General features: G+C 28.9%; 4 protein-coding genes across 6 annotated transcripts; 2 read left to right on the forward strand and 2 right to left on the reverse strand.

Annotated features, from left to right (window-relative positions):
• Nucleotides 1–6,042: 6,042 nt before the first annotated feature.
• On the forward strand, nucleotides 6,043–7,759 carry LOC141526904 (large ribosomal subunit protein eL13-like). Its single transcript, XM_074242049.1, has 4 exons — nucleotides 6,043–6,154; nucleotides 6,423–6,572; nucleotides 6,954–7,203; nucleotides 7,437–7,759. The coding sequence occupies exons 2-4, from the start codon at nucleotides 6,430–6,432 to the stop codon at nucleotides 7,704–7,706; spliced, it is 663 nt and encodes a 220-aa protein (XP_074098150.1). The 5' UTR covers nucleotides 6,043–6,154; nucleotides 6,423–6,429; the 3' UTR covers nucleotides 7,707–7,759.
• Nucleotides 7,760–8,628: 869 nt separating this feature from the next.
• On the forward strand, nucleotides 8,629–12,944 carry LOC141526903 (E3 ubiquitin-protein ligase ZNF598). The gene is made up of 3 exons (XM_074242048.1): nucleotides 8,629–9,039; nucleotides 9,313–9,840; nucleotides 10,060–12,944. The coding sequence occupies exons 2-3, from the start codon at nucleotides 9,412–9,414 to the stop codon at nucleotides 12,334–12,336; spliced, it is 2,706 nt and encodes a 901-aa protein (XP_074098149.1). The 5' UTR covers nucleotides 8,629–9,039; nucleotides 9,313–9,411; the 3' UTR covers nucleotides 12,337–12,944.
• A 580-nt stretch (nucleotides 12,945–13,524) lies between these two features.
• Arf102f (ADP-ribosylation factor 2) lies at nucleotides 13,525–15,475 on the reverse strand. 3 transcript variants are annotated; one of them, XM_074242052.1, is made up of 2 exons: nucleotides 15,319–15,475; nucleotides 13,525–14,203 (listed from the first exon to the last, which is right to left on the reverse strand). In XM_074242052.1, the coding sequence occupies exon 2, from the start codon at nucleotides 14,191–14,193 to the stop codon at nucleotides 13,651–13,653; it is 543 nt and encodes a 180-aa protein (XP_074098153.1). In that variant the 5' UTR covers nucleotides 14,194–14,203; nucleotides 15,319–15,475; the 3' UTR covers nucleotides 13,525–13,650. The 3 variants fall into 3 exon arrangements, with proteins under 3 accessions (XP_074098153.1, XP_074098151.1, XP_074098152.1); XM_074242050.1 differs by having other exon boundaries at nucleotides 15,180–15,463; XM_074242051.1 differs by having other exon boundaries at nucleotides 15,170–15,463.
• Nucleotides 15,476–16,269: 794 nt separating this feature from the next.
• Nucleotides 16,270–22,308, reverse strand: Syngr (synaptogyrin). Its single transcript, XM_074242708.1, has 5 exons — nucleotides 22,290–22,308; nucleotides 21,059–21,180; nucleotides 20,273–20,499; nucleotides 19,171–19,318; nucleotides 16,270–19,053 (listed from the first exon to the last, which is right to left on the reverse strand). Exons 2-5 carry the CDS (start codon nucleotides 21,158–21,160, stop codon nucleotides 18,844–18,846), a joined length of 687 nt encoding a protein of 228 aa, XP_074098809.1. The 5' UTR covers nucleotides 21,161–21,180; nucleotides 22,290–22,308; the 3' UTR covers nucleotides 16,270–18,843.
• Between the last annotated feature and the right edge of the window lie 158 nt (nucleotides 22,309–22,466).

Raw genomic sequence — 22,466 nt, forward strand, 5'->3', positions numbered from 1 at the left:
GTCAATCGTGTAAAATAATCGGAGATAATTTTCACGTGTAAAATATTATTAGATAATCAAGTATATTTTATCACTCAAGATTATATTGTACATCAGAATGCTTAAATTAAAACGCCAATAAATCTTGTAAACACACCTGGATATACAGATCGCGATATAGACAGCCTGGCAAGATTGATCGTGACTGTTGCTGTCAGTCACCTCCAGCAGCACAATGAACTCAATAATAAATTAATAATAAAATAACAATACCAATAATAAAAAAAGAAACTAATGAATAAAATAAAATAACTTCTAACCTGAAATTAGCCCGGCAAAAAATTAAGATGAGCATTGGATGATGGCATTTGTGGTGTTTGGGACTTGTCAGAAAAAAAAAAGCATATACTGGCTCGGGCCTAGATGTATTTAGCGCGTGTTGTCGGATTAGGAGACTCCTTCTATTCTCTGTATACATAATATCAACGGGGTCTTTGTTTAGTTTTTTAGCCAAGATTTTTTGCGCCGGGCAATTTTCGGGTGTGCAAACACGGCTATTGTCGAGCGCACGCGCCCTCACGCCGATTTCCGCACGGAGGGTGGCCTCTTCTCTTATTCTCTGTATATTATCCATATACATATACGTATACCTTACCTTCATCAGGGTATACATTATCTATCTCTTTTATTCTCTCGCTCTATAAATTTTTTTCCCTTTATTTTAACTCTCTTTCACTCCTTTTTACCGAGGCCAACCCCGAGACCTATCAACTCACTCCTTTCCCTTTCTCAGCCCTTCTCCTACCGACAAACTCACGCTGGATTTAAATATCCCGAGCGACAGTTTTTTTTATTAATTTTTTTCGCCAAACAGCATAAAATCTCATCGGTGATCCCTCTTGTCTCGACAGCACACTGTGGATCTTCTCGTTTTCTACCCCTTGTTTGGTCCGCCGCGCCCACATAATTACCGAGCGGCGGTAAAATAACCGGCTAAAAAACACAACCGTACCTTTATATATATATATATATATATATATATATATATATATATATATATATATATATATATATATATATATATATATATATATATATTTTTTTTTTTTTTTTTTCTACCAGAGCACTAAGGGGGTAAAAGCGAGAATATACACAGTAGCACGCGCTAGAATAGAATAGAATGTAATATAATATAATCTGATGCAGTACAATAGAAAGAAAAAAAAAAAAAAAAAAATGGGGCGAAAAAAGGATGAAACTCTCGCAAAGATCACGGCCACTAGTTGAGGCTAAAAAAAAAAAGTATTAAAAGAGCCGACCCGAGAAAAAAATAGGATATCGCAATTAGACAGCCACGATCCTACAAATCGAGCCGAGGGTCCGAGATAGATCTCTCTACTCGAGGGGTGAACTCTACTTGCCCTGCCGGAGCTAAAGGGTGATAAAATGGGCACACTGCTTTTTTTACCCTGACTTGTACTACGATTCTATCCTCTACATGTTGAAATAATAGCGGAGAAGCGACTACAGACTGGTTCCCGCCGAGCTCAGTTGATATTGAATTTTTTTTACAGCCACACTTTAACCAGCATAACAATTTAGAGTTTATATATATATTAATAATAGACAATGAGAATAATAGAGGAGAAACAATAACAAAAAATTACCGTGACACCGGCGTTGAAATTGTCATTTGCAAATACGTGTCACAGTTGTTATTTTGTTTTTGTTTTTTTTTTTTTGCTGGACTTTTTTTGCACGGAACTAAATTACGAGGGGTATTAATTGGCTTTTAAGGAGACTAACTTTTGCTTCAAATGTCAGAAGTGGTTTTATTTTTTTTTTTTTAATTGTTAAAATTGATTAATTGTTTTTTCGGTATTTAAAAAATGAAAAAAATTAATAGCGGGTTAATAATTGATAAAAATATTTTTTTCAGAGATAAAATAATAATTATTGCGCGGTACAATGGTCATGCTATTAATTCAGTTCATTAAATTTGAAGAAAGTGGAGTGTAATAAAAAATGATTGAAAAGACGTCCTGTCAAATGCATACAGATTTTTTTACTGCTTCGAGTTTGGGGTGATAAATTTATTAAAAATTAAGAAAATAAAATTAATATGAATTTTAATAAAATTTTAAATAATCAATTTTTTAATTTTAAAAGTTTAATTTAATTTTATTATTAATATTAAATTATGGTTGGTAAAATAGTTATTTTAAAAAGGGAATTTTAATTTGTATACTACGTATGATATGAATATTAATTTGATTGGTGGTCTAGATGAAGACTCTTGAAGAAAGTGATCACTTTATTTCAATTTATAAAATAGTAATCAAATGAAAATGAGGGTAAATGATAAATTAGTTTTTGATTAAATAGACGAGCTAAAAGAAAATTTAATTAAATAAATGTAATGTGAAATGAATTTGAAGAATGATTAATTCAAATAGGAATTGGAATAGCGTAAAGAGGAGAAAGAAGGACCGAAATAAATAAATAAATAAAGGAGAGTCGAGTAAAAAAGCAAGTATTCTTTTAAAAGTAGTATATCAACATCTTAAATTACTTGCTCAGCAAGTTGAATAATTAAGAGCAAATTGCGGTGTAGAAAAAAGAAGGAGAAGGCAGAGGGATGGAACAGTACAGAGTGAGTACTGGGTATGGAATAAAATGAAATGAGAAGAGTCTCAAGGCTGTGGAGACGGGGAAGGTCGTGAAATGAAGAAAGACCCCAAACAAAGTTACTGGTGAATAAAAGCGAGAAGAAGAAAGAATAAAAAACTGTGAGCTGGATATTGCAATTAAACGGCCGCGGCTTACAAATTGGGGGTTGAATTTTTTAGGCTGAGGGGTGCTGGACGTCGGCAGGACCGGATTGGGGTCTCCGCTATGGGGGTAGCTCCTGCTAGTGGTAGTATTGCGAGAAAAAAATCCATAAGGGTTTCTACTCTCACCACGCTCTAAAACTTGTCAGAGAGGGGCTGGTGGGGTCGCGAAACGGCCGAGGGGGTGGTCTCGTCGTGCCAAAGGCTAAATGAAACCCGGAGAGACCTTCGGCAACGCATCGAGGAAAACATGGCGCACCGAGGACTCATCAAGCTTCGTTAATATATTTCATACCGTTAATGAGGCTTCAACTTTTTTTTTTTACCTATTTACTACCTATTTACTATTTAATTTTTTTTCTTTTTTAGTTGGATACTGTCTGTGTATTAAATTTTTTCTCGAGTCACCATTAAAAGTAATTGCCATGAAATTAAATTAAAAATTTTAATAAGCGTTCACAGACATTAATTTTTTTTTTTTTTTATTATTATTGTGGAAAATTTATGGCACTAATTATTAATCAATGTTTTATTCAGTAATAAATTTAATTTTTTGTTACGTAAGATAAGGAAGACAGCTTTGGTTTATAAATTTGATTAGAATTAAAAAAAAAAATTTTTTTTTAAAGCAAGTTAGTTTAATTAATCTGAATGCAATTTATCGACAAAAAATTCAAGATAAAAATTCTTGAATTAATTTCTCAATTAAAAAATTTCTTTATTTGATTTAAAATCAACAAACTTTAATTTGTAAATCTTATTATCAGTATTTAAAAAATTGAATTTAAAGTCAAAAATTATAATTTATTTTTTCTTTAATTTTAATTGTATTTTTTGACAAAAATAAAGTTAAAATCTTTTATTTTTCATAAAAGCAAAAAGTAATTTTTTTTTAATTTAATAAATGCAATGTAATTAAATTACTAATTAGACACTGATTTAAATATTAAATTTAATTAATATTTCTTTTAAAATAAATGTATGAACGCACTAAAAATAAATAAAGATTATAAAAAAAATTAAAAAAATAATAAACAATGAAAAAACTCAATTATCTTCCTCTAATTAAATGAATAATTAATGACTTCGTATTTGATAAAAACAAAACTTGAAAAAAAAAAATTCTCTAGTCATAAAATAGACATTAATTAGTAGAGCAAAGTAACTCCTGATTAATTAATAACTAAAATGCAAAAACCAACTGACCTCATCAATAATGCAAAGAAGTAACTAGTACCTGGTAGAAAAAAATCTAAATAAAATAAACAAACTTGCATAATAAATTCATAATTTGAAAGGATGAAATGGTACTCTAAGCCAACACTAGTTTAATAATGTAGAGAGTAAAAAAAATCCATAGAGAGCACCGACCGCGCCCATCATACATATATAATAGACGCTTCTACCCTTCTCGCTTCACCTATACTCTTTCATCTGGTGCTTCGAGGCAACTTTCCTTCATCTTTCCTCATTCACTTCCTCCTTTCAGCTTCAACTTCTTCTACATCCACATCCGCATCTACATCCACACCTACTTACACATCTTGGTCTCCTCATTTCCCGGCGCCGCCTTCCTTAAAGTACTTTCAATCAATATTTAAAGAATTGCGCTTTAATAACCACCTCATCCCCTACGCACTATCAAACCTCTTCATTTATATTTATTTCAAACCGATCCTCTGGACTTTGTCTAGACTATCGTTCAATGACCACCCGGTTGATAAGAGGAATTGTACAGATAATTCCCAATGCAGTCCTTATTTAAATTCACTGCTGATAAGGAAGGTTTTATTTAAGGTTCTAAAAAGTTTTATCAAGCACAGATAAAATAGATACTTGAAACTTTTGCATTGATAAAATTTTTTTAGCAAAAATTTTGCTTTGCATCGATGAGTATAATTTTGATGAAAATGAAAAATTTATGAAAAACTTACCGAAAGCTCTGCATCAAATTGCCGCCAACTGGTTCAAGCGGCTACCTAGCTATCTGGGTGATGGCGACTTGATAGTAAACTGACCACTGATTCTAACTTAAAATTTTTTATGCACTTCAAACTGACACTCACGATTTATTTTTATTTTTATTACAAATCGATCATAAAAAATTTTTTTTTAAAATTTGCTCTTTTGATTTTTTTTTAATTTCTACCCGAAAAGAACAAGATGACACTGGTTATCATCCCAGATTATACTCAGTGATATCTGTGGTGAAAAAAAAATTTTAGATAGTAGCTAGTATAATCCAGATTATAGTGGGTGATATCTGGATTATACTCATTGTAATCTGGATTATACCAGCTACTATCTTAAATTTTTTTTTATCACAGATATCACTGAGTATAATCTGGGATGATAACCAGTGTCATTTTGGTTTTTCCGTGTAGACATTAAATTATTTTTATTAATATTTTATGCAAAAAAATTTACAGATATTTGATAATTTTTATAACACTGGTGTTGACTGATATTAAAAATTTTTTTGGAATTTTATAGCAATTAAATTATTAAAAAAAAAAAAAATTTTATAAAAAAATTACGAGTGAAAATTTTTTTATTGTAATTAATTTGTTAAAAAAATTTTTTAAATTGACAACTGACCGCTAACTTCAGTATTATTCATTTTTTATGAAGTTGAAGTTATCAGCCATTTGTCAATTTTGTAAATTAAAAAAAAAAAAAAATTATTACAAAAAAGTCAAAATTGTTCTAAGAAAATTACATTTGTTAAAAAAAAAAAAAAAAATTGATAAGAAAAATAATTTGCGAAAATTCGCAATTTTTTTTTTTTTTTGCTGACTCATTTTTTTTCATGATAATTTAATTTTTATAAAAAAAAAAAAAATATTTATATCTGTTGACCAGTGTCATAAAATAATGACGTAAAAATAAATTAAGCATATATTTATTTAATTTTAAGAATTAATTAAGAGCAATTTTTCAAAAATATTTTTTAGTTCTAATCAAAGGAAAAAATTCAAAATGGCGGCTATTTTTAGTGTTATGCTAATTTTAATGTTATAAATATGAAAAAAGTCTGTGAATTAACGTTTATACCTATATAAGTCGATTGCCGGCAATCTAATTGAAATTATTTTTAAAGTTTTGACTTTTAATTGTCATTTTTGCTTTGTCATTTCTTAAAACCATTAAAGCCGTTCGCGCAGGTCCCGTTCAGAACAATACTACCCACCATACTGACCTGAAGTTACTTATCGGCTAGAATCGACCGTTAGAAAATGACTAGTGGCGCCGCGCATGCTCGCGGCAGAAGAAACGCGAACTTCTGACGGCGAAAGGCGACAACTGTCGCTCATTCTTTTCCCCAACGTTTATCCTTAGAAAAAGTATGTAATGGTGTATAAATTTATTTAATCTTTAATATTTAATAACATCTTTGGTAAAGTGATTACACAAATTAATTTAAAAAATATAATTACGACGGATGAATAATATGTTGTATTTATTTGCAGTTATTTTAAAAAGATAAATTTTAAAAATATTTGTTAGTTTAGAGCTTATGTTTCACATGTGTTGATATCAATGATAATTTAATTGTTGTGATGCTCAAATTAATTGTTAATTTATTTTACTAATTATTTATTTATTTTACAGATCTAAGATGGGTAAGCGCGACAACATGGTGCCCAATGGGCATTTCCACAAAGCGTGGGAGCGCAACGTCAGGACCTGGTTTAACCAGCCTGCCAGGAAATTAAGACGCAAAAACAACAGAATTAAGAAGGCTAGGGCTGTTGCCCCCCGGTATGTATTTTTATTTGTTTTAATTATTAAATCTTAATTTTACGAGTACTAACTCTTGATACATTAATTTTGTTTTTAATTTTTTGCACCAAATTAAATTGACCGCACTCGATATTTTTTTTTCATCTATTTAAATTTAATAAAAATTAAGTTAGCCAACATCTAAAAATTTTTATAATTTTTTTTATTGAGAAAATCATTGCAAAAAAAATTTTTTTAATTTCATTTGTAAAAAATTTCTAAAAAATATTTTTTTGGTCTAATTTAATAAATAAAAAAAAATAGAAACGTCGACTAACTTTTATATTATTTAAATTTAATGTATATTGAGTTTCTTAAAATTTTTAGAATTTTAATTTTAATTAATTAAATTTTTTCCAGCCCCGTTAAACGTTTGAGACCAATCGTAAGATGCCCAACTGTCAGGTATCACACTAAAGTTCGTCAGGGTCGTGGATTCACATTGAACGAGCTCAAGGCTGCTGGTATTAATCGACGAGAGGCACCAACTATTGGAATTGCTGTCGATTACAGAAGACGTAACAAATCTATTGAGTCTCTTCAGATCAATGTCGCTAGATTGAAGGAATACCGCTCCAAATTGATCCTCTTCCCCAAGAACGCTAAGAAGGTAAATTAATTGATAATACAGAAGTTTGTCGACGTTTTTCATTTTATAATTTTTTTTTATCATTTAATTAGTACTAAAAATATTTTTTTAAAAATTACACGTAATTTTTCAAATTTTTTACAGATTAAATTTTATTTTCTACAATTATTTACAATTGTTATTTTTAAATTAAAAAAAAAATTAATTTTTAAATTAAAAATAGTGTATTAATATATGATTGATTTATTCAACAGCCGAAGAAGGGAGACGCAACTGAAGAAGAGTGCAAGGTTGCCACACAATTGCGTGGAGAAATAATGCCATTCGGTCAGAAGAATGCTCCCAAATTGAAGGCCCGTGTGATCACCGAGGAAGAGAAGAAGATCTCTGCTTACGTGACCCTCCGTAAAGCCCGCTCTGATGCCAGATTAGTTGGAATTAGAGCTAAGAGAGTTAAGGACGCTGCTGAGAACCCAGATGATGTCACCAAGGTTCCTGCTGGAGATAAGAAAGCTAAAAAATAAACCGCGTCTTTAACTTTTATAATTAACTAAATAAATGAAAAAATACAATTTAATATTTATCTTTATTTTATTTACAGTTTAAATTTAATTAATAAATCATTTAATAGTTGTCCTAAAATAGTTAATCAGAAATGGGTCCCTCATGACCATTTTTTATTGTACAACTATTCTAAAAAAAATTTAATTCGTCCAAAATGTTGGAAAAAAAATGGAGCATTTATTTAATGCTGGCATAATTTTTAGATTGATACTTTAGTCCAGTGATAAGTCATTTAATGCGCATAAAAATTAATTTTCAAAAAAACTTTTAATAAATAAATTACGGTAAAAAAAATTAAGATTTAAAAATTGAAAAAATAAGAATTTCATTTTTTTAAAATAATTTTTCAAAAAAAAAAATTGTTTGTTGAATAAAATTAAAAAGTAGCTGCAAACTTTAATGTCATTCTTAATGAATAAAAAAGTTTCTTATATTTTATGTTACAAAATAATGATACTAAAATTAGCTAACGTTTTTAATTTTTTGACTATTTTTTGATTTTTAAATTAGAACAAAAAAATTTTTTTAAATCAATTTTTTCAATAAAAAAAAATACAACAACTTTTAGATATTGGCTAACTTAATTTTTATCAAAAAAAAAATCTTGACTCAAAATTTTGCAATACTTTTAATTTTAATGTTTTTTTTAAAAAAAAAAAAAAAAACTTGCAATAAATTAAGCGAATAATTTTTTGTTCAGTTGGCGGAAGCAAGTGTGCAAATATTAATACTATGTACAACATTACATGACATGTAAGATGTAAATAAGTACGTAATGTAACGTGTACTATCGCGTATATTTAGTTTTAGTATTAATTTAAGCGTTAACCACTGTATGATTGAGGGCGCAAGTCGCTGAGCTCTGGTAGCACCTTGAAATGTTGAAATTCATTGGAATAACCTTGTTCACATGTCTTACGTATAAAAGTATATAACAGTAACAGTTGAGTTGAGTAGGGTCCAAGTAAAAAAGTAGATCCACCATCTGTTAGCCTGTATGTATGTATTTGTATCTGCAGTCAATGTTTTTACACCACCGTGATATCCTTTAATTCTATTTACGGACGACATTATTATAATTGTCATCACCGATCATAGAAATAGTGTTTTTTTACACACAAGTGTCTTTACGTCTGCTGACTTGCTGTGGGTTGTGTCGTATGTTGAAATTAAAACCCGATACAGCTCTGTTTACAATCACCGTACCAGTGTCAATTAATAATTAATTAATTTAAATAATTACCAGGACTTAATCAGGATATTTTTGTTTTTATCTCACCAACAGACAGCCAGGTAAGTTATTTATTATTTCCACCATAATTACTATACACAAACTCGTGCTCTGTCTCAGAGTTTCATGTGGTTCAATGGCTAACCTCTAATTTTAAATTTTCACCCTCAAAATTTATCAAATTTTTAAATTTATTAAATTTAAAAATATGAAAATTAATTTAGCAAATATTTAATAATTTTTAGAATTTTTTTTAACAAATAAATTATGGCAAAAAAAATTAGAAAAAAATAGACATTTAAAAATTAATTAAAATAAAAAATTTATTTTTACAGATTAAAAAGTCAACAAAAAATTTAAAAATCCAAAGTGAGTAAAAATAATTTTATACCCAGATAATTTTTTTAAATTGTCAAGAAAAATTATTGGAAATCATGGCTGAAACCAGTGAAAAGGTTGATACCTTCAACAACAATGCAGGCACGTGTTGCGTTTGTTACAAGAATGTTGAAATCTACAGCATTGGAATGTGCGAGCATCCCGTTTGTTATGAGTGCAGTACGCGAATGCGAGTGCTTTGCCAGCAGAACGAATGTCCAATATGCCGCCAAGACTTGCCAAAAGTTGTTTTCACCCGTGAAATAAAGCCCTTCCGTCATATTCGCAAGGGGAAGCTCTTCGATGAGCGGTATAATATTTATTTTGACGATCAGGAAATCCAAGAGGAGTTCACCAAACTCTTGGCTCAGGTCTGTACTATTTGCGAGCCTAAGGAAGTCTTTAGTACGTTCAACAGTCTCAAGGATCACATGAGAAGAAAGCATGAGCTACATTATTGTGATCTTTGTGTTGAAAATCTTAAGGTAATTTTATATAAAAATATATCAAATAAAAAACTTGTTTTTTTTTTTTTTTTTTTTATATTGATTTAAATAAATTAAAAAATTTCCATCTTAAAAATTTCACTTAAAATTTCCAAAAAATATTTTTAAACCTAATTTATTTTCCAAAAAAAAAAATAATCAAACGTCTGTTACCTCTAGTCATAATTATTAAAATAATTCCTATAAATTATTTTCCAGATCTTCTCCTTCGAGCGTCGCTGCTACTCGCGAACAGACTTAGCCCAACACCGGCGAAAGGGCGACAAAGATGACAAGAGCCACAAAGGGCACCCCCTGTGCGAGTTCTGCGACTGCAGATACATGGACAACGACGAGTTATTCCGTCACTTGCGGCGGGACCATTTGTTCTGTCACTTCTGCGACGCGGATGGCCTGCACCAGTACTACAGTTCCTACGAGTACCTGCGGGAGCATTTCCGGAGCGAGCACTACCTGTGCGAAGAAGGAACCTGCGCCGCGGAGCAGTTCACCAGTGTCTTCCGAAGCGACATCGACCTGAAAGCCCACATCGCAACAGCTCACGGCAAGCACTTAGGAAAGCACGCAGCGAAGCAAGCCCGTACTTTAGAATTAGAATTTGCATTTACGCCGCGAGAAAACCGGAATGGCCGTCAAAATAGAGCTATGGGAGGTTCTGGAGTGAGAAACTTCTACGATCATGGAATGGGAATGGGATCTTCAAGGGACATTCGCGAAAGAGAGAGCCAAGTGGATGACAACGAGGTGAACTGGGTCGATGAACCCATCGCTCGGCAGCCAGACGTTCAAAGCACCGCAGAGTTTCCCTCGCTGAGCAATTCTCCGACTGTCATCCCTAATTTTAATTTAATGAAGACCAAAAGTCGCAGAAATTTCACGATAAGGAGCATGATAAAGGGCCCAGCGTTAGCGGTCACTGACGAAAACTTCCCGGCTCTCGGTCTTGGTCTTAATCTTGATTCTCCAGCAGCTAATAGCGGCAGCACCAACAGCAGTAGCAGTAGGACTGTTAATTTAAGTGTTTCTAGCAATAAAAAAGGCGCTGCTCAGCAACGTCCTAAAAGCGCAGCGCCTGATGTATCCATCCAAGTAAATCACAACACCAATGGCAGCATAACTACTCGTGTTTCTGGACCGAAAATAAGGATAAGACCTTGTCAATTATCAATGAACGCGAGGGAGTTCCCCGCTTTGGGTCGCGCTGAGTCTACTCCTTACACTGCCACTACAAATGTAGGCCAGTGGACCAAAGTTACTTGCGTAAAACCAACCGTTGCCAACGCACATGCTAACAAAGTAGCTCCTGCTCCTAAGCTTGAGTCAAAAACTCCTTCACCGCCGCCGATGTCAAATTGCAATGCTTTTCCCAGCTTGCCCAAGTCGACTCGGGCTAAAAAACAGCAACCCGCCTCAACCAGCTCGGTATCCTCCGCTTGGAACCAAAAGACCAGCGAAAGCTCGGATCCTAACACGGGTGATGTTGCTAAGAATAATTCTAAGAAAAAAAAGAAGAAGAAAACTAAAGCCGAAGGAGATTTAAGCGCTTTGTTGGTCGAGAGTAAGGTTAGTAATAATAATAGCAATAATAATAATAATAATAATAATAATAATAATTTGGAAAGGTCTACTGGAAATTCTATTGGAAAAAATGAGACCAATAATTCCAGTAAAAATTCTAAGAAAAAATCTGGCAATAAATCTTCTATTTCTTCTTCTAATTCGTCAACGGCATCCGCTTCAAGTACAACGATTAAAAACACTGATAAAAGCTCACAAGACACTCCGAGAAAACGCTCGGAATTAAAAATAGAAAGCTTAAATAAAGCTACTAATGATTTACAAGTGACTGATGATTTTCCAGAGTTTAAAAATTCTAAATCAAACCCGCCGCCGGGATTTAGTATGACAGCTCCACCGCCTCCGGGATTCGCGGTTAAGCTGATAAACCGCGAGATTAAAAACAACGACAATGGATTGACTTTTACCAGCAGCTCCGGGGAAAGCTACTCTATTTTACCTGACAAATCTACCAAGTTATTCGCGTACTCACCGCCGCCTGATTTTCAGAAGCGCAATCAAGAGCTTGTGGCTAGAATCTCAAAAGTTCTAGACCGTCAGGAGTCTATTGAAGAGTTTCGGTATATCAGTGGATTGTTTAGACAAGATTTGTGCAGCGCTGAGGATTATTACAGGCACTGCAGAGATTCTATGGGAGCTAAAGAATTCGGGAGTGTCTTCTCGGAGATGCTGGTCCTTTTGCCTGATATTCATAAGCAGAGAGAGCTCTTTGATGTTCATAGAAATGAAAGTGGGAATATTATTCTGTTAGAAGTCTGTCCAACTTGCGAGCAAGTCATTAAAATTGGAACTGACGCCAAAGCTCATTACTTCAGCCATTCACGCGACAGCCACTTTCCGGCACTAGGTAGCGGTGGAGGTTCTCTCAACTCTAACTCTTGGCGGAAATTTACATGATGGTTTTTTTTTATTGAAAAATTTTATTATAAAACACGGATTTAATATTTTACTTTATTTTTTTTTTTTTTTTTTTAAGCCAGCGGATTAATATTGATTAATAATTTTTTTTTTAATCAATTTAGGTAAAAGACCGAGTTATTGACACTGGCCTAATTATTAGACACTTGAAATTTTATTCTAATTAAAAAAAAAAATGTTCTCAAAAATTATATTTATTAATTTTTTTTAGAGTTGATTTTTTTTTTTTTAATTAAAATAAAATTGCAGGTGTCAATAACTGGGTCTTTTACCTTAGTCTTAATATTATTTATATTTATCTTAACGATAACTGCCAAAAAAAGTTATGCGACGCTGGATTTTTTTTGATGAGTTAACTGTACATAACAGTAATAATTATTAATTAATTAATTAATTAATTGATCCAGATATTTAACAATTTTTAGTTGATTGTATATTAAATATATAAATAAATCAGTGATGCTGGAGAATCATTTTACGTTGTAAGTAATAAAAAATATTAATTAATTAATAACATGAATGTTCATGAGCAATGTACCATTTTGTACAATAATTCTTATAGTAACATAATAAATAAATATATTATATATATTATATATTAATTAAAGATATTGATGATGATAAATAATAAATAAAGTAAAATAATTAAGATTAAAATTAAAAACTAAATTTATTTCCTGGTATTTTTTTTTTTTAAAGAACACCGTGTAAATACAACGTTAAGAAAATAAACAATTATTATTAAATTTAAAAAAAAAAATGCACCTTTATACCTAAACTAACACAATTATCTTAATACTTTTTTTTTTAAATGAAAAAATGCTCAACCAGGAAAAATTCAAGCTTAAAATAATTTATTTGAAATTTTATTTTTATCTTATCTAATTGCTTCATAAAAATAATCACAGGAATTATTTCGTAAGATTTTATTTTATACAAAAAAAAAAATAAAATTCCAAAGTAAATAAATTTAATTTTAGTTGCAATGCTTCAAAAATGCAGCAGTCAGTGCAAAAAATTATTATTTAATTAATTAAATTTATTTTAATGAATAATTATTTTTAGATAATAATTGTAATAATGAAGAATGCAAGACCAGATCGTTATCTTTGGTCATCACCGATAAATCTATTTGAATACAGTTTAGATAAAAAATTTAATGACAAATTTAATAGTAATTGTTATTGTTTATCTTTTTCAGCCCTTAATAATAATTAATTACATTTAATTATTTTACGATTTACATTAAATTATGATGATACCGCGAGTGGATAATGATTAAGACTGATCTTATCACTTTTTAGCGAGTTCATTGCTGAGCCAGTCGAGACCCTCGTAAAGCCCCTGGCCCTGGGTAGCGCAAGTGCTCTGAATGTACCAGTGACGGCCTCGTAAAGCGTTCAAGCCTAATTTTTCAGTCAGTTCTGCGGCGGACATCGCATTCGGCAGGTCTTGTTTGTTGGCAAACACCAGGAGGACTGCGTCTCTCAGCTCGTCTTCCTTCAGCATGTTGTTGAGCTCGATCTCCGCCTCGGAAATTCGCTCGCGGTCATTGCTGTCCACTACGTAGATAAGTCCTTGTGTGTTTTGGAAGTAATGCCTCCAGAGCGGACGGATTTTTGTCTGGCCACCCACGTCCCAGACGGTGAAACAGATGTTCTTGTACTCGACGGTCTCCACGTTGAAGCCAATTGTCGGGATCGTCGTTACTATTTCACCGAGCTTTAGTTTATATAAAATTGTCGTTTTACCCGCAGCGTCTAATCCTACCATCAGAATTCTCATCTGCTTTTTTCCAAACAAACGAGTGAATAGACTACTCACTGTCAGTCCCATTTTCGGTTATCTAAACATCAAAAATTTTTTTGTTAATTTATTTCATTTGAGAATAAAAAAAATTTTTAAATAATTTAGTTGCTACTAAAATTATTAATTACTATTTATGGAATGATAAAATTAAAAAAATGCCAATTTCATCATTTTTTCATATTTTTTTTGGATAAAATATTTTTTGTTTAATTTTTTATGAAAAAATTTATTTTTATTAAATTTCTAATAATTTTTTTTTTAAAAAAAAAATTTCCATATTTTTGATAATTATACTTTTTATAAATTTTAAAAATAAAATTTATATTGTTGTTAAAAAAAAAAATTCTAAAAATCATTTTTATGGGTTAAAAGCAATGTGGGCAGTGAAGTAAAACAATTACTGACTTTACTTCTAGTCATAAAATTCGAATTTAAAAATAATTGCTTATTAACTTTTTTTTTTTTTTTTTTTATAAATTTATAAAAATTATTAAAAATTTTTTTAATTTACTTCAAGAGTAAAATCATCTGTTTTTAAATATTAAAATTTAATGGTCAGCAAAAATGTTAGCTGTCAGTTGATAATAAATTATTAAAAAAATTAAAAATTAGTAAAATATATAATTAAAAAAATGATGAAAAATGTTAATAAGTTCAAATTAATTTTATTAATAAACACAAAGTGTCAAATGTAACCTATATTAATTAAAAAATGAAGACTTGTCAAAAAAAATTATCAGTAAGTAATTATTTGCCCGCAAACTATTGGAAAAAAATCTGTAATTAAAATAATGATGAATTATGATGATTATTTTATCAAATTATCAAATCTTTGAAATACTCAGACGTGAAGTGACATTGATTAGTATAAATTATGAGCGACAAATCGAAATTCTGTCAATGCAATAAAAAAATGAAGTAAGTAATTAATAATTAATATTTTATAAGAATAAAAAGGAAATGTAAGAAATAAAAAGAGGAGGAATGAAAAAATAAAAATTACCTGGCTTTACCTTAAGAATAATGACAATTCGTATGGTTAATGTAACCTTGATAGCGTATTAAAAATAAGTGGAACGTCTTAATAATAAATAAAACGTGGCGGACAAGTTATTGATGATGTAGATTTATTTATTAAAGTCCAATAATTACTTGTTAAGGTAAAAAAGCCAGCTCCAGAGTTTCTGTTGTAGTATTTAATGAGGTTGTGATTTTTAGTAGTTTTCCAGCGGTGGACACTAACGTCACGTCAACCGTTGCCAGAATATCGTCAATCGTCAGCACACTAAGGATGATTCACATGTATGATGAAAAAAATATTACAGTGAAATTGACGACGCTACTACTGCATACGTATTTCATTCCAAATCCTTCATCAACACTTATCAGCAGTCATCAGTGCAGGATGGTGAGTAAGACAGAAATTGTGATATAATTATTTTAGACAATATATTATATTAAAACTCACAGATGGCACTGTTTCCACGATTATAGACTGCACTGAAATATTTTACACGCTGACTAAAAGAAAAATTAAAATTAGCTGTCACTTGACAATTTTTTAATTTTCTTTAGCAAAAAAATTATTTTTCAAAAATTGCATTTTTAATTTACTAAAATTTTTACAAGACCATTTTTTAAATGACATTAAATTTAGCTGTCACTATTACAATTAAAAAAAATTTTTTTTTAATAAATAAATTTGCTCCGAAAAATTATTTCTGAAAAATTGCATTTTTTAACTTTTTTAATTTTCTAATTGTCAGTTTTTTATTATAATTTTTTTTTATCATAATTTATTTGTTGAAAAAATTTTTAAAATCAATTTTTATAAAATTAGCCGACATTTAAAAATTTTTTTAAATTTTTTATTGAAATAATTTTAATTAAAAAATTAAAAAAAAAATTTTACATCTAAAAAACTTAAAAAACTATAAATGGAATTTTTTAGAAATATCTTTTTAGTTATAATTTAATTAATAAAAAAAATCAAAAATTTTTCGACGGATAATTTTTTTTTATAAACATATTCTGAATTTAAAAAGCAGTTTTATATCTTAATTGATAAAATAAATAATAATTAATTGAATAAATAAGCCAAAATTACATGATTATATATTTATATATTTTTATTATTCATAATACCCAACGTATTGGTAAAAACATAAAATAAGTATACAGATATACATTAATTAAGTCGAGTTTGTTTGGGAAGAAAACGATAAACTAATTGGTGAATTAACATCAGAGTAATTTCAAAGTCTGTGTCCGCAACATCGTTAATAATCATTAATTACATATATATTTTAATTTATTTATTTGTATGCTTATGTTACAGCTAAATTTCATCGTGAATTACATTTGTTTTTTAAATAATTATTTCTTTATATGTTTATTACATTCGTTTTTGTTGCTCTACTGATAATGCGCAAGTTAATATAATATAACATAATATCAATAATAATAATAAAATAAATAATAATAATAATACTATCGATTATATGATAATCATCCATACAATCGTGGTTGATTGAGCTGACACGTGCCGTCTATTGCTTATTCACACAATCTTCAATAATAATAATCAATAATATATTTATTATGATTATTATTATCATATTATATTGGTCGACGGCACATGTAATGTTACAGCTCTAATTAATAGCAAGTACACCGATTTTTTACAACTTAAGTACTTAATTTTTACAATAAATCCAAGGAATAAATCATAAATTCAAATGATACGTTTAACCAGGTACAAGAATTAGTTTTGTTGGTAACAAATTTGATTGAACATTCAATTATAAGGATTACTGTTTTTTAATAAAAAAAAATTTCTTAATTTTTTTTTTTTTTATTAAAAAAAAATAAAAAAAATTTTTAATTTTTTTTTTTTTATTTAAAAAAAAATAAAAAAAAACAATAATCCTCATTTGAATGAAAGTCGCAATTTAACATTTCAAAATTTAAATAAAAAAAAAAAAAAAAATTTGGCGACGGTCATACGTGACCAGAGATGAACAAAAAAAAATAACAATAATCAATAGTTGCTCTCAGGATGCATATAATAATTGATTATTTAATTAAGTAAACTTTATAGTCTAGATTAAACTTTTTTTTTTTTCTAACTCTCAATTATGTGAATTTAAACCTGATTTATCTTACTACGGCATTGCCATGTAACTTGTACGTAAGTTTGCATACGAGTAATTTTATATCGCTCATTAAAATAAAATGCGTAACTAAAACAAACCCTCTATTTAAATTTATTCATTTTGAAAATATTTTTTTTTCATTATTCTCTTCAGTTTTATGGTCAGTTTAGAATATATTTATTACATTGATGTACGAGTAGTTTACAATTGAGATCAACTATTAATTTCGCAATTATTTTAACAAGCTGAACAATTATTTCATTCGTTGGTAACTTTTACTACATCGGAAGGCTCTTTAATCTTTATAATCTTTACGGATCAAACAAATTATTTATCTTAATGTCTAATAATATTTTTTTATTCACCTACAATGATAATAATAATATTAATAATTAAAATAATAATAATAAATATTAGGTTGTGGCAAAAATGTAACTTTCGTGGAGAACCCTTTAAAAGATTCTCCATGGAACTTACATTTTGACACACCTTAATAAATATATCACTACACGCTAAAAAAAAATTTAAATACTTTTCGTTGCACAGCTTTTGATAATACACATTTTAAAAACAATCGTAATATTAAATTATTAATAATAATAACTAAATTTAGCTGCACGTGACAATTGATCTCACCTCTCAATAACTACGTGACAAGATTCCGAAAACAATGAAACAAAGCACAGTACGATACTAATTAATGATAAAGATGTACCTCAACAAACTATATAACTTCATTAAGATTCACCATTATTTTTAAATTTATTTTCTCTTTAAATATATATTTATTTATGTCCATATATTAGTCTATTTTTTATCTAATTACGCATATGCGTAAAAATCTTACAGACGTACACACTCAAAGTGAAATCTTAATAAATTATCACCATAGTTATCTTCATCAATTAAAATTTATCAACACAAGTGATATTTGTTAATATTTTTTTTTTTTTGTAATTTTTTTTAATTATTTTTATTTTTATCTTCTACATGCTCGCAATGAGGCCTGTTTATAACTCACGTTTTAAAATGTACAGTAATGATCCTTGCTAATAATAAAATATTAAATATTAAGTACGCTGTATATAATATTAAATAAAAAAAAAATTGGAGCTCGAGGACTTGTTACTTTGAAAAGTTAATTGTAAATATACAAAAGCAATTCTATATAAGTAATAATAAATTATAAATAAATAAATAATAAACCTATGGCTTAGATAATTGTAAATAAAATAATTACAAGTATCGATATGAAAAAATGAGTACTACGTTATTTATTAAATAAATTTTTTTTTTATGAAGAATGTTCAACTATTTAACATAGAGGCAACCAAGGTCGCGTTTATAAATTTAGTCTCATTCGATAATATAAGTAAGTGAACGGCTGTGCCTCTGTGCATTTTTATTTATTTTTTTCAAAATAATCTTCTGTGATTTATTTATTTATTTTTTTTTCTTGTTTTTTTTTTTTTTTTTTTTTGTTATTTAATTTTATTTTTTTTTTTAACTATCAATGGTCTCTTTAGTAAGCAGGTGCTTGGAACTCGCCCATACCTCGCTGCTGCTGTTGCTGCTGCTGTTGAGGATACCCGGGCTCTTGATAAGCCGCGTCCGTCGCGTCGGGATAACTCGTGTATCCAGCACCGCCGACTGGATCCGCTTCGTAACTCGGTGCAAATGCTGCGTCTGTTCCCTGTTTGAATCGCTGGAATGCAAACCAAGCACTTCCTGCCTGAAAATAACAATACGCATCGTCATTATTAAATTATCTGTTATCGTTTGTTATTAGTTATTTAATAATGCATAATTATTATATCATAATAATAAGTTTTCAATTTTTTGTCCTTACCCATGTGAAAATCGAGAAGAATGAAAATGCAATAGCTGCTTGTAAATTATTAACTCCGTAACCATCTTTGGGTGTTTCAGACTTGTTCCAGGCGTTCGTCAGATAGCAAAATCCAACGAAGTATAAAAATGCCCAAAATCCAGAAAATCTGTCAATTTTAAATAGTTAAAATTTTAGTAATTTATTTTTATACTTAAATTTAATTATTTACTTATATTCTGACACCTAATAAGATTATTTACAGTCTTACATATTTTTTTTATTGATTTTTATTACAAAGATAAGAAATTAGATTCTTCACAATTTTTTTTTATTTTTGTTAATAGTATTTAAAAAAATTTTAATGACTTTTATTAAATTTCACTTTTTTAAATATTGACGTTTTTTAAAATGTAAGCTCACCCCGATGTTACACTCATCAAGAGCTTTCATTTGAGTACCCACATGCATTTTTATATATTTTTGATATATAGATATATATATATATATATAAAATATATAAATATATGAAAAATTGATGCGGATACTCAAATGAAAGGTCTTGATGAGTGTAACATCGAGATGAGCTTATATCTTTAAAAATGTCATTAGTCCACAAGATACTAGGTCATTTCTTAATTATGTATTTAGAGATAGAGCATTTCCGAATAAAATTATTGTAAATTGCAGATGTTAATAAAAAATAATAAATAAATTACATTGAAAATTTAAAATGAATTTAAATTATTATTTTCATTCAAATAAAAATTTTTAGCTAAATGAAAAATTATTTAATTGAAGTATTTTAATTAATATTAATGCACAGTAATTATGAAATATCTAATATAGTTTATCATCGCTTGTTTATTGTACTAGCAAAGCATTAAATTACTAATCCTTAGAATCTGACAACTGATGATAGTATGACAACGGATACTACTACAAAAATCACACCAATACTTTATATTCCCCTATTACAAATGTTCACTAATCAATATCGTAGCTTTTACCATAATATAAACTGTATACCTATATATAAAAAAATTTATTTCTAAAACGGATGTAGTGATTTATAAAATTCAATAACTGTATAAAATAATTTCCGTGTGTATTAATAACTCACCCAAGATCTCCAAGTACATAATGCTTTCTAGTTTTAACAGAAGACATTTGCTCGAACAAATACTCGCCAGCAAGGAACCCAATAGATGCTAAAAATGCAATAACGCCAATGCCAACACCATACTGGCAAGCATTTGTGTCTTTATTATAAAGGCAGTATTCTTTTCCATTGATATCTTCTCTGTATCCTTTGCTGCTGATACACCCGAAGACAATTATCGAGAAAAGCTGTAAAATAAAAATATTCAAATTGTTGAAAAAATATTTTAATTTTTTTTTTTTTTTTTTTTTTTTTATATTAATTATTCTTGTATTTAAATGTGATAAATTTTATTGACAGATAAAGAAAGACACAAAGAATTAAAAAAAAGCAGCTCTGAATTCTGCATTCTTAGTCTCCCACTCCAGAGCATTGATATCGATTTGACAATCGACTGAAACGTGAGGTCATGAGAATTGATAAAAAAATTAATAACCAGGTGATAATAAATTAAATTTATTATTTATTCACCTAAAATAAATAAGCCAAAATAAATATTAACAGATAAATAAATAAAGATGGGAAAATGAAAACGTTAACACAGTAAAAATCAATAGAACAACCCCATCGTCAGGGCGGAGGGCAGATGAAAGAGGGTGGGGACCAGAAATATCTTCTCTCTTCATTGAATCAATGTCATCCTCAAACTTTTAAAAACACTGTCAAATAAATAGAGTGGTTGCTTCAATTGAAGGTACCTAAGTATTCTCTTTATGTCAAGGATAATTATAGATAATAATTACTCACCAAACATACTGCTTTTATGATTACTTGAGGCCTTTGTACAAATGCAATTGGGTCGAAGGGTGCACCAGCTTTTCCACCACCGTACGCTCCACCACCGTCCATCTTAGAGCGACTGAGCTGAGCTGAAAATTCAAAGCTCTCGAGGTTAATAAACGCGCACGCGCAAAATTATCATTATCATTATTTTTATTATTATATTTATCAAATAAATATATCAAATTTATATCTCGCGTTTTCTAAGCACTCAAGAATCGCGTCTGCTCGACTCTCATCTACTTTATGCTCCACGTACTCGACGTCTATTCCTTGTTCCAGTCATCTAATTTTAATTATATTAAAATTAGATCATTTTTTACAATTTTTAATTTTTTTTTTTTTTTAGTAAATCAAAATTTTAAAAAATTGCACTTGTAATTTTTTTTATTTTTTTTTTATTTTACTTTGTGAGAAAAATTTAAAAAATTGTGACATTGAAATTGGCAGATACTTTACAATTTTATGAAAATTAAAGTAGCAGATATTTAATAATTTTTTTAAGAAATAAATTACAAAAAAAATTACATGTAGAAATTTTAAAAAATTAAAATCGCAATTTTTTTAAATAAAATTTTTTTGTTAAATAAAATTAAATTTTCTCATTTATTTTTGCCATAATTTATTTGTTAAAAAATTCTGAAAATTAATAAATATCTGCTAAATTTATTCTCATTTTTTTAGCAACAATTTTTTCAATGAAAAAAATTATAAAAATTTTTAAATATCAGCTAACTAAATTTTCATATTTTTTTAGAGCTTCTAAATAAATTTTAAATTCTATAATTTATTTATTAGAAAATTTCTAAAAATTATCAGATGTCTCTCAATTTCAGCACCATAAAAATTGTGTCTGTCAATATCAATATCATCTAATTTTAATAAAATGTCATGTCAACCCAAACTATCTTGACAATTCTGACATACAAAATTTTCTTCAATAAAAAATGATATTAATCACGACAGAATTAACGATTAAATTGTCATTGACCGTTACAATGCTAATTGATTTTTCCGAGGACTCTTCAGCCAATAATTTCAAGATTTGACAGCTCGATGACGTCTACTAATTTTATGGACGTATTAAAATTATTTCACAACTAAAATATAAAATTTGACTCCAATAATCACAATTATTAATTGACATTATTATAAAAACATAATTATATAAAAATTACTAATACCACAGAAAACTTACGTGCTCTTGAATGTAAACACCGGATGAAATGTCTTTTTTTTCCCAACAGTCTTGTTCCTCCCAAATAATTCACCAACGCCACCTAGTAGCAAAAAAAAGCTTCTCTAATTCACCAAGTTGAAATGTGGCGCTTTAATATTTAAAATACAGGATGTTTGCTCTAGCGCTAAAAATCTG

The sequence above is a fragment of the Cotesia typhae genome, unplaced genomic scaffold (assembly GCF_013202065.1).
Source record: "Cotesia typhae breed Kobodo isofemale line unplaced genomic scaffold, CoteBio_Ctyphae contig_4, whole genome shotgun sequence".
In the NCBI taxonomy this organism is placed as follows: Eukaryota; Metazoa; Arthropoda; class Insecta; order Hymenoptera; family Braconidae; genus Cotesia; species Cotesia typhae.

What these genes read in the sequence shown, in the direction of transcription:
- LOC141526904 (XM_074242049.1), top strand. Translation starts at nt 6,430, where the DNA reads ATGGGTAAGCGCGACAACATGGTGCCCAATGGGCATTTCCACAAAGCG. An exon ending in GCTAGGGCTGTTGCCCCCCG is followed by an intron (nt 6,573 to 6,953) that starts GTATGTATTTTT and finishes AATTTTTTCCAG; the next exon opens with CCCCGTTAAACGTTTGAGAC. An exon ending in TCCCCAAGAACGCTAAGAAG is followed by an intron (nt 7,204 to 7,436) that starts GTAAATTAATTG and finishes TTTATTCAACAG; the next exon opens with CCGAAGAAGGGAGACGCAAC.
- LOC141526903 (XM_074242048.1), top strand. Translation starts at nt 9,412, where the DNA reads ATGGCTGAAACCAGTGAAAAGGTTGATACCTTCAACAACAATGCAGGC. An exon ending in TTTGTGTTGAAAATCTTAAG is followed by an intron (nt 9,841 to 10,059) that starts GTAATTTTATAT and finishes ATTATTTTCCAG; the next exon opens with ATCTTCTCCTTCGAGCGTCG.
- Arf102f (XM_074242052.1), bottom strand. Translation starts at nt 14,193, where the DNA reads ATGGGACTGACAGTGAGTAGTCTATTCACTCGTTTGTTTGGAAAAAAG.
- Syngr (XM_074242708.1), bottom strand. Translation starts at nt 21,160, where the DNA reads ATGGACGGTGGTGGAGCGTACGGTGGTGGAAAAGCTGGTGCACCCTTC. An exon ending in TATGTACTTGGAGATCTTGG is followed by an intron (nt 19,319 to 20,272) that starts GTGAGTTATTAA and finishes TAAAATTGACAG; the next exon opens with ATTTTCTGGATTTTGGGCAT. An exon ending in TCTTCTCGATTTTCACATGG is followed by an intron (nt 19,054 to 19,170) that starts GTAAGGACAAAA and finishes TGTTATTTTCAG; the next exon opens with GCAGGAAGTGCTTGGTTTGC.